General features: G+C 37.8%; 3 protein-coding genes across 6 annotated transcripts; 1 reads left to right on the top strand and 2 right to left on the bottom strand.

Annotated features, from left to right (window-relative positions):
* Positions 1-60: 60 nt before the first annotated feature.
* Positions 61-2,364, bottom strand: LOC108816908 (FKBP12-interacting protein of 37 kDa-like). 3 transcript variants are annotated; one of them, XM_057001601.1, is made up of 4 exons: positions 1,920-2,364; positions 1,667-1,703; positions 1,474-1,561; positions 1,111-1,368 (listed from the first exon to the last, which is right to left on the bottom strand). In XM_057001601.1, exons 1-4 carry the CDS (start codon positions 1,925-1,927, stop codon positions 1,136-1,138), a joined length of 366 nt encoding a protein of 121 aa, XP_056857581.1. In that variant the 5' UTR covers positions 1,928-2,364; the 3' UTR covers positions 1,111-1,135. The 3 variants fall into 3 exon arrangements, 1 of the variants encoding a protein (XP_056857581.1); XR_008942167.1 differs by adding an exon at positions 61-527 and having other exon boundaries at positions 617-1,368; positions 1,474-2,364; XR_008942168.1 differs by lacking the exon at positions 1,667-1,703.
* Positions 2,365-3,119: 755 nt separating this feature from the next.
* Positions 3,120-6,810, top strand: LOC108816969 (serine hydroxymethyltransferase 2, mitochondrial). The gene is made up of 15 exons (XM_018589538.2): positions 3,120-3,408; positions 3,498-3,533; positions 3,626-3,712; positions 3,798-3,919; positions 4,043-4,119; positions 4,224-4,348; positions 4,461-4,553; positions 4,642-4,734; positions 4,832-5,029; positions 5,121-5,225; positions 5,373-5,438; positions 5,508-5,585; positions 5,918-6,029; positions 6,202-6,312; positions 6,399-6,810. Exons 1-15 carry the CDS (start codon positions 3,328-3,330, stop codon positions 6,545-6,547), a joined length of 1,533 nt encoding a protein of 510 aa, XP_018445040.1. The 5' UTR covers positions 3,120-3,327; the 3' UTR covers positions 6,548-6,810.
* Positions 6,740-9,642, bottom strand: LOC108816970 (tRNA-specific adenosine deaminase TAD3). Of its 2 annotated transcripts, none has more exons than XM_057001600.1 (10): positions 9,489-9,642; positions 9,032-9,126; positions 8,892-8,943; positions 8,731-8,807; positions 8,543-8,664; positions 8,342-8,424; positions 8,055-8,154; positions 7,404-7,853; positions 7,202-7,305; positions 6,740-7,099 (listed from the first exon to the last, which is right to left on the bottom strand). In XM_057001600.1, the coding sequence occupies exons 2-10, from the start codon at positions 9,102-9,104 to the stop codon at positions 6,898-6,900; spliced, it is 1,263 nt and encodes a 420-aa protein (XP_056857580.1). In that variant the 5' UTR covers positions 9,105-9,126; positions 9,489-9,642; the 3' UTR covers positions 6,740-6,897. The 2 variants fall into 2 exon arrangements, with proteins under 2 accessions (XP_056857580.1, XP_018445042.1); XM_018589540.2 differs by lacking the exon at positions 9,489-9,642 and adding an exon at positions 9,382-9,472.
* Positions 9,643-9,824: the final 182 nt, after the last annotated feature.

Below are 9,824 nucleotides of genomic sequence, written 5' to 3'. Positions count from 1 at the left end.
TATTCAAGGAGGTAGATGTAGAGGCGATCAAGAGAGAAAAGGAGGTGGTGAAGATGAGACTAGAGTTAGATGGAATGAAGGAGAGTCAAGAGAGGATGCAGGAAGAGACCACGGAGATGAGAGAGTGGAGAATAAAAGTGGAAACAGAGGTTGAGAAGGCTGGTTATGAGAAGGAGAAAGTGTTGGAAAGGTTGGAGAAAGTTTTAGATAAGATGGAATGGATGGAGAAGAAAAGTGTGGTTGTGTTCACCATCTGTGTTGGGTTTGGGACTATGGCAGTTGTAGCGGTGATTCTTGGGAAGTTGATAGGTTCAGAAAAGAAGCCAGCTGACTTGGCTTGGCTTCTATTGTTGATAAGCTCTATATTCGTCATGTTTGTTTTGTCTCTTTGATTTCAAGAGCCTTCAGTTTTGGTTGGTCTTTTTAGTTTGTACAACTGTAGAGGCAGTTGAGTCTTTTATACAGAATAAACATGCTAAGTTCAAATGAAGATCAATTTTTTTTGTGCCGAAAATTCCGGTTCAGTACTGTAGACAAGAAGCACAATACCATAATTGAACTTAGCATATGAAGTTTCTGCTAATGAAGCTAATATTGAGAAGCAGAATAATCTCACCCCTGAGGAGGTAGATGCTCCTTCTTGACCAATGCCTTTTGCAAAAATTGCATACAGCACCGAAGAAGGACCTTCTAATCTCTAGAAGCATTCTATGGTAACTATATTCTGGTAGTTGGCTGGTGTATTACCTCTTGATGTATGCAATGCCTGCTTTACCTTTTTAAGATTGGGTTGTTTTATTTCGCTATGTCTGCTGAGTCTTCTGGAGAGTGCTTCACAGCACAACCTCAGTCAAAGAAAATGCTTAAAATCATAGAGGTCTACAAAACCAAGTATACACAAAACAGTGCAATAGTATTTACATCAGTTGGTTTATAAACCAAGTATACGCAAGAAGTTTGAGTGTAGTACTTTCAGATAATAAAATAATGTGACAAAGAATCTCTATTATTAAAAGTCATAAAATATGTTTATTAGGGCATCATTATTGGTAGGACCAAAAATTTGGTCCTTAGGTTATTTTAGTATTATTGTGATGCTAAGGACAATGGTTAAGGACAATCACAAAAGTTTTGATTATTGGTAGGACTTATAGAGGTCTCTTAGTAAAAAAATTACAAACATCATTGAATATGTATGAACATTGTACAATGAACTTATTAAGACTGTTACCTTCATTTGTGCAATTTCCAACTGAAGAAAAAAGGAAGTAAAGAACACAAAACTTATTAGCCAAATGCCAACCTCCTCTTTAAAAAACTTCTCGGAAGATCTTAGAGTTCGGATGTAGTCAATCACAAATTCAGGTTCTGAAAGAAAACAAAGGCAAAGCACAATCGTTGTAGAGACTATCAAGACGGTTTAGGAAGAAAGTGCAAACCAATTACAACACTGAACGGAGAAGGAGGGCTAACCAGGAGATTTTCTAGCAGGTACAAAGGACTCTTTCTTAAATGCTGAGTTCCACTTATCAATCTCTGCTTTTGCTGATTCAAGCTCACTCTGTGACCAAACAAAATAAGTCAGACAACAAAAAAGAACACTGATGTAGTATAGAAATAAATTAAAAAGAAGAAAAAAAAACAGATTAATGAGTAGTAAGAACACTTGACATGAAGCAAGCTCATCTTTACAGCTCTGAAGACTGCCACAGAGAGAGACAAAGCAAGCAGGTTAAAGTGTATACATCAAAGCAAACACTCTCTGCTTCAAACGAAAAGAAAAAGCTTCAAGAGAGAGGGGGAAGTGGATATAAAAAACCTCTTCCATAATTCTTCCATCCGAACTAGCAAACAAATCTGACGAAAAATATTTGTGAAAGACTTGCTGGTATAATACATACATAAGAAAAAAAGATGACCTGTTCATGGTGGCAGAGATAGTATAACAGAGAGAAGCGGTGGCGGAAATCGTTGGCGGAAATCATAGAGATAGTATAACAGAGAGATAGTATAACAGAGAGAAGCGGTGGCGGAAATCAATCGCGACGATTGTTGCGGCCTGTGGCTTGGCTTCAGAAACGGTGGCGATATAGTCGAAATTGGGGACTTGTTTGCCGGCGGATTCGAACTGAGAGGTGAGCGGCGTCGGATTGATTTCGAGGAGAGACCATCGGGAGAGATCACGAGAGAGAGGAGTCGTCGGCGTCGTCGAGGAAAGAGAGAGAGAGAGGCGACACGTGTCTTACAAGAACCGTTGTGTTTCGTCCTTAATTAAGGAACGTTTGTTAAGGTAATTTGTATTTTTCATTTATTTTTTATCCTAGTCAGCAATAAGGACCTCTTAAAAGACGCCGATAATCTTGCTCTTAGCTCCTAGGCGTTTAAGTCTTGATAACCGATTTGTAGTCTTGGACTCTTTGGAACACTTCTGAAACCGAACCATACCAAATCGAAATTGAAACTAAATCAGATTTCATAAATATACATACAGATGATGATCATATATCTCTGGAATCAGGAAATCAAATTCGAATGGATATCAAATATTTAAAAAACAATCAACATGCATAAAATTATTAATTATTTAGTTTTGAAATAACAAAATATCTTTAAATACTATTTATAAAAATCCAATTACCCAAAAAATTTAATTACTGAAACCTATGAATTATCCGATTGATTTTTTATTTAAAATATTTAAAATCCAAAATATTCTATATTTTATCCGAAAAAATTAAACTATCTTAATTTTTTTTCAAAGAACCCAAATTATATATACAATTACAGAAAAAATCAGAACATAACTGAAACCGAATTGGACATATAAGTTTATGGACATATAATCAAACTAAAAATGAACCAGATTTCATAAATATCCAAATGGATCCTATAACTCTAAAATCAGAAAAAGGAAACCGAAAACCCGAAAAACCGAGCTGAAATGGTCAGAGCTATCTCTGTCTTGACCTCCTAAGCATAATGGATATGGGCTTGATTCTTACCAAGCCCAACGAGAGAGTTCCCTGAACCCATGTCCAACGAGAGAGAGAGAGTTCCCAGAACCCATGTCCCACGATCCTATCAATGTTCTTCATCCGCCCTGATCAAAACACTCACTCTCAAGTGTCGGAAGTTGGATATCCGAGTGGTGATTTGTTACGTCAATAAGTGACGTTACATCGCACCGTCGAAAATAAAATAAAATAAAAAGCAAAGCCACCTTTTGCTCTCACCAACCACAAACCTCCTTTTACACAGGCAGTGTCCTCCGCACACACACATCACATCACAGAGAGATAGGGAGAGAGAGAGAGAGAGAGAGAAACAATGGCGTTGGCTCTTCGCAGACTCTCATCTTCCTTCAAGAAGCCCATCTTCTCAAATGGCGTTGGTTCCCTCCGTTCTATGGTTATATTCTCTGATTTTCAGGCTTTTTTTTTATCTTTGTATCCTCCTCCGTTAGATTCTGATCCTTTCTTCATGTCTTTGATGCTCAGTCTTCTACGTCAACCTCTGAGAGATCTCATTCCAGTGTAAAGATATCATCTTTTACTTTTACATAATACATTGGATCATATGCTTTTTATAGTGATCAACATATATATATCTTTGTTTCTTTGATCAGTGGATAAGGCAACTCAATGCACCTCTTGAAGAAATCGATCCTGAAATCGCAGATATCATCGAGCTCGAGAAGGCTAGGCAATGGAAGGTTATATTCATTCATTCATTCACATGAAGGGTTGTTGAAAGGTGGAAGCTTTATATTTGATTTGGATTTTGTTGTGTGTTTTCAGGGATTTGAACTTATACCGTCAGAGAACTTCACCTCTGCCTCAGTCATGGAAGCCGTTGGCTCTGTTATGACTAACAAATATAGTGAAGGTTACCCTGGTGCTAGATACTATGGAGGCAATGAGTATGTTCACTGCAACTAGCATCTGGGATTGATCGATCAAGTGTTGAGAAACATTTGTCTTTGTTATACTTACAAGTGTTTGTTGTTAAGTCTCTGATTGTTTTTTCTTCTTGTCAACTATAGGTACATTGACATGGCAGAGTCATTATGTCAGAAACGCGCACTTGAAGCTTTTCAGTTAGATCCTTCCAAGTGGGGAGGTACTCGTTTTATTGTACTAGGATTTGACATTCTTTTATTTACTAGTGAATCTGTTTGAAATTTATATTCAGAAACCAAAAAAAAAACTTTCCTTGTTGTGTAGTCAATGTGCAGTCTTTATCAGGATCACCAGCTAACTTCCAAGTTTACACTGCATTGCTGAAACCTCACGAAAGAATCATGGCACTTGACTTGCCTCATGGTGGCCATCTTTCTCATGGTTATCAGGTACTTGGAACATAATAATCTCTATAGCATAGTGTCTGTTTTTCGGCTCCCACTCTCATCTCCATGTCGATTTGATATTTTGTATCCTTGTCCCTCTCTTTTCATTGTGCAGACTGACACGAAGAAAATATCTGCTGTATCCATCTTTTTTGAGACAATGCCATACAGATTGGATGAGAACACTGGTTACATTGATTACGATCAGGTCTGGTAGTTAACTAGCTTACTGCTTAAACACTTTTATGTTTACAAAATATACCACTGAGAAACATGTTGTTATACTTATTTTGCAGCTAGAGAAAAGTGCCGTGCTTTTCAGACCCAAACTTATTGTTGCGGGTGCCAGTGCTTATGCTCGTCTATATGACTATGCACGCATTCGTAAGGTAAAGTATTGTCTCAACTCTTGAGTGTGAAGTATAGTGTTATCAAAGCTGCATGTTAATTGAATATGGATTTCACTTTTAATTACAAAATGTGCAGGTCTGTGACAAGCAAAAGGCGGTTATGCTGGCTGACATGGCTCATATTAGTGGGTTGGTTGCTGCTGGTGTGATTCCTTCCCCTTTTGAGTATGCAGATGTTGTTACCACTACAACTCACAAATCTCTTCGCGGTCCCAGAGGGGCTATGATATTCTTTAGGAAGGGGTTGAAAGAGGTTAACAAACAAGGAAAAGAGGTGCATTTCAAGCTCATATTCTATAAAATGAATTGGTTACTAATTTTCCTTGTATTTGAACATATGTCGTTTGTATTTGTGTACATGGCAGGTCATGTATGACTATGAGGACAGAATTAATGCAGCTGTTTTTCCTGGACTTCAAGGTGGTCCACATAATCACACAATAACGGGTCTAGCAGTTGCTCTGAAGCAGGTTCGATCATCAAACTCTTTTTTACTTTCTATTGTCTAATATGAACTCATTAACATCTTTCACTTTCTGGTCTAGGTCTAGTATATAATTTTCATCTACTCTTTGATGATTTTTTTTTTTTTGACTTGTCGATTTACTGCATTACAGGTGAAAACACCTGAGTATAAGGCCTACCAGGATCAAGTTCTCCGTAATTGTTCAAAGTTTGCAGAGGTGAGACGTGTTTGCTGATTTTCATATTCTTAGTTGATATGCCTCTAATATCCTGCCTTGTGATTGCAGACTTTGCTATCAAAAGGATATGACTTGGTGTCTGGAGGCACTGAGAATCATTTAGTTTTGGTGAATTTGAAAAATAAGGTACTTCTCATTTTTATCCTTTTATTGTATGAAGACCCTTTAATGTCTAGATGGAAATGCTTGCTTTCGACTTATATGTTTGCATAAGAAGGTGGTGAATTGCATTGGTTTTAGAGAATATAACTTAAAACTAAAGAATTTGGTTTTTATATGATAAACTCAAACAAGTATGGTTTCTTGCTTCTCATATGTATTGTGAGATTTCAGTTTTGACTGACCACACGTAGCAAAACAAGTCTAAATGTTTTGTTTTTGTACTGTGAACCTCATTAAGCAGTGCATAGGGGTCACTAATTTTCTCTGATGCATGATATTGGAATTGAGTTTTGCAGGGAATAGATGGATCAAGAGTGGAGAAAGTATTAGAATCAGTACATATTGCAGCAAACAAGAACACTGTTCCTGGTGACGTTTCCGCTATGGTTCCTGGTGGCATCCGTATGGGTAAGGCTCTTAAAAGAAAACTGAAAGAAGTGATGTGTTAACATGTCCGAAAAGTAGTAAATGTTCATGCTTGGCACCTACTAGTTTTAAACTTCTATTTTAGCTGTGATAATAGAGACCTGGTGATCATTGAAATAATCGTGATATGTCCCGATCTGTTCTCTTCTTACAGGAACACCAGCTCTCACATCAAGAGGATTCATTGAGGAAGATTTTGCAAAAGTGGCCGAGTACTTTGATTTAGCCGTCAAGATAGCCTTGAAGATTAAGACAGAGTCTCAAGGTATATATATATATAAGCCCTTCGGTTATATCTATTTGAGTCAAGGTCTCTGAAAATTGGGGGGATTTATAAATGGTGTAATGCAGGAACAAAGCTGAAGGACTTTGTAGAAACAATGCAATCAAATGAGAAGTTACAGTCAGAGATGGCTAAGCTGCGTGAGATGGTTGAAGAATATGCTAAACAGTTCCCAACGATTGGGTTCGAGAAAGAGACAATGAGATACAAAGAGTAGTTCCATTCGTCAAGTGAATCCACACGTTTCCGCATAGGTAGTAAATGTCCCATAAGAGAGATTTCACGTTCTGATAAAACACACAGAAATGACCTCTTTCATTTGCTATCTTCCTTTTTTTTTCATTTTGTGTTGAGAATAAAAGGTATTAAGATGAACTTACAGCAATTTTAATACGGTTCACAAAACTCATGCATTCTTGTATGATAAACACATTTAACCAATAAGAAGTTTCAGACAAGACTTATTTTGGTCTATATAAATAGATGAGATTCTTGGTGCTTTTGGAAAGAACAAAAACAAAGAGAATCAGCTTCCTTCCCTGTGTAGAACTTGTGATACAGTTATGACTAGGCTATAACATGTTTTAGACCGTTGATTTCGAGTGCATTATGGGCATCACCAGGCAACAAAACTCTGAAGACTGCATAATGGTGATTTAAACTCTTCTCTCCTTGAAGTCTATGAACACTGCCGAGACCACCTGCCGTGGGGTTTGGAAAAGCATAGAATATTCGTTTTATTCTTTGATGCACAAGCGCCATAGCACACCTTATATACAGAGGAACATAATTTACAACTTATCAGACTCTCAAACTTGCTGGCTGTTGTTAGAAGAGTAATGCATATATATGTATGTAGAAAGAAACTCACATAGGACAAGGCTCCCAAAGCAAGAAAATGTCATAGCCAGTGCAGAGGTAGGGCTTTTCCGTTGAAGGATCTCTAAGAGCTGCTTCTCTGCTGTCATTTGGAACCTATTGTTGGTGACACTCAAGAGTGTAAGAGAGAATGCTTTACTACTAGTCAAAAGACTTGGAGCACATTTTAAAATGTTGGTTTGGAATAAACTTACGTCTGGAATGTTACTGCTTGTTTTCTGCTTCTTAGCTGGAGAATCAGCATTTGAAGGTTGCGAACGATCCACAGCAAAACTCTCGGATGAATTGGGAAACAAATATCTATCTCTTGCAGCAGATGATTCAATCGCAACTATAGAAGCATGCCTTAGAGGGTGCCATTGGCTACCTTTCTCAGCATCATGTGGCTGCAAACTCCATTGCCAAGGATTCAGACAAGCAACAGCAGACGATGAAGCATTCAGTTTTCCAAGTAAGCCGTTTAAGCATATCTCCGGACTAGCGTTAGCCTCTCTGTTGATACTCTGACAGTGGTTAGATTCCCCTGTTTCACTGAAGGGAATGGTCTCTGTAGTAGTGTTGTCGCAGGGAGCATATACTTGATCAGTTTCGCTAGCTATTATCCGCCTAACAGAAGGATCAACTATCACTGCAGCATTTACAAGCTAAAAAATATACCAAAAGCTTAGCAATTTGTTCAATGAAGATCTTTATACATGCAATATGTTCAATCTTACTACTAAGACAAAACAGGCGATACGTGAAAAAAAATGAAAACAGATTAATAGGAGTGAGACTGGTCTGTTGTCCAAAACTTCATAACTACATTATGTAGAATAGATGAAGGGAAGAAGGAAAATACTTACAGGCTTATGAGTAGATACTACCAAATTAATGACAACTCTCATGAACTTGCAGATTGATTGTGTGTCTTCCTCACTGAATCCACCAATGCCATCTATATTGCTATAATTGCCAAAATGCAAAAGAAAACAATCAGTGAGTGCATCATAATAAGCGAAGAGACATGTTATTGCTATCATTGTGCAGACAAGATTATTCTAGAATGACTAAATATAATATTAAAAAGGATCATGCAGACCCCTTTTGGTTACAGTAAGATTCAATCAGAAGAAAAGGAGATGGAGCTTACTAGGTTGGAGGATGAAATGAAGTTGGCCATATCTTACATTGTTCTTCCCACTCCTCTTTCGATACTGCAGCATATTTGCATACCTATAATACAAGATTCAACCGAAAATGTAAATCAATGAGCAAAAATAATTGACACGGATTCTAAAGCATTGAAGACAAGTGCTGTGAGATGAAAAAAAGAAAAAGTAAGCAAACCCACTTGTGTAATAAAAGGACTCAACTCGTAGGGACCGAAGAGTTTCTGTATATCAGGTGGCATATCGTTAAAATGATCGTTGTGATCAGGTGCTAGACATAAGATGACAGTCAACTGAGGTTCCCCTGTAAAAGAAGCTTGCAATTAAGAGCAATATTCGAGGTATCACCGAACCAACGAAAAAAAGCTACCATGATCTGAAAGAATCTTCCTCCGCACCCTTTTAACATGACGAAGATCTTCCAGAGGAGAAATCTTACATAACTGCCTATCATACAAAAGTCAAAAACTCTTGTTAATACAGCTGCAAAGTTTCAGTCCAATGAATCAGAGTGGAAACAACATAACAAACCTCACAATGGTATTGGCAAATTTGGGTTTGATTACACTCGCATACACCCTCACTGTGAACAAAGAACACACAAGCAGACGTCTGAGAGAGATCAATCCAAAAAAAAAGGAGAAAGCATGCTTAAGAGAATGAAAGCATACAAGTGGGCTGATGCTCAGGTGGGTATGTAGGCTTATCAGGTATATGTATGATTTCCCACGCAGCTGAATCCATTCATTAACCTCTCAGCCTTATCCTGCAGATAGGTTCATAGCACAAAGTATAAAGAATTGGTGAGAAAGAAAAAAAAAAAAAGAGAGGAAAGACTCCAACTTTCTATGCGGGAAACTGATGAGATTGGTTTAGAGGACTTAAAGGTCCCAACTTTATAACGTATAACACAGGTCAGGCTGCTTTGTCTAAGCATTGATTCTATTGTACAGAGCATTATAGAATACACTAGTTAATCACTTCGGATGCAATCCGAGAAAATAAATCGAAAAATGATCACCATTCACCAGAAGAAAGGTTGCTAATCATCAGAGAGATTTGATAAACTCAAACTGGAGCTAGAGAGAGAGAGAGAGAGAGAGAGAGAGAGAGAGAGAGAGAGTTCACCTATAAGACGCGACGGCGGGAGGGGGAGAGAGTTCTCCGAAGACGAGAACCGGAGAACCTTTGCAACGGCGACGTTTTGCTCCCCTGCATTGATTAAGCCTAATAATTTAAAATAATAAATACGTGGAAATTCTAATCACTCGGGACAAGACATCTAAACCCCTGCAACGACGACGTTTTCGCTGTCCGAGGCTTTACTAATAGCAATAATTAAGACAAACAAAATCAAAACTAATTAAATGAAAAATACGTGGAAATTATAGTTAATATAAAAGAGGCGGGGACAAAGACATCTAAAACCCTAAAGCAGAAAGCACTTTCTCCGGCGAAAGAAAT

Source organism: Raphanus sativus, unplaced genomic scaffold (genome assembly GCF_000801105.2).
Source record: "Raphanus sativus cultivar WK10039 unplaced genomic scaffold, ASM80110v3 Scaffold3775, whole genome shotgun sequence".
Taxonomy (NCBI): Eukaryota; Viridiplantae; Streptophyta; class Magnoliopsida; order Brassicales; family Brassicaceae; genus Raphanus; species Raphanus sativus.
Note: the sequence above shows the minus strand (reverse complement) of the source record. Positions and strands in the feature narration are given on the sequence as shown.

Excerpts from the sequence above, each read along its gene's own strand:
- LOC108816969 (XM_018589538.2), top strand. The coding sequence starts at position 3,328 with ATGGCGTTGGCTCTTCGCAGACTCTCATCTTCCTTCAAGAAGCCCATC. Across the intron at positions 3,534-3,625 it reads CTGAGAGATCTCATTCCAGT|TGGATAAGGCAACTCAATGC; the intron begins GTAAAGATATCA and ends TTCTTTGATCAG. Across the intron at positions 4,554-4,641 it reads GTTACATTGATTACGATCAG|CTAGAGAAAAGTGCCGTGCT; the intron begins GTCTGGTAGTTA and ends CTTATTTTGCAG.
- LOC108816970 (XM_057001600.1), bottom strand. The coding sequence starts at position 9,104 with ATGGATTCAGCTGCGTGGGAAATCATACATATACCTGATAAGCCTACA. Across the intron at positions 8,808-8,891 it reads TTTGCCAATACCATTGTGAG|GCAGTTATGTAAGATTTCTC; the intron begins GTTTGTTATGTT and ends TTTGTATGATAG. Across the intron at positions 7,100-7,201 it reads CTTTGGGAGCCTTGTCCTAT|GTGTGCTATGGCGCTTGTGC; the intron begins GTGAGTTTCTTT and ends TCTGTATATAAG.
- LOC108816908 (XM_057001601.1), bottom strand. Across the intron at positions 1,562-1,666 it reads ATGAGCTTGCTTCATGTCAA|AGTGAGCTTGAATCAGCAAA; the intron begins GTGTTCTTACTA and ends GTTTGGTCACAG. Across the intron at positions 1,369-1,473 it reads ACCTGCTAGAAAATCTCCTG|AACCTGAATTTGTGATTGAC; the intron begins GTTAGCCCTCCT and ends GTTTTCTTTCAG.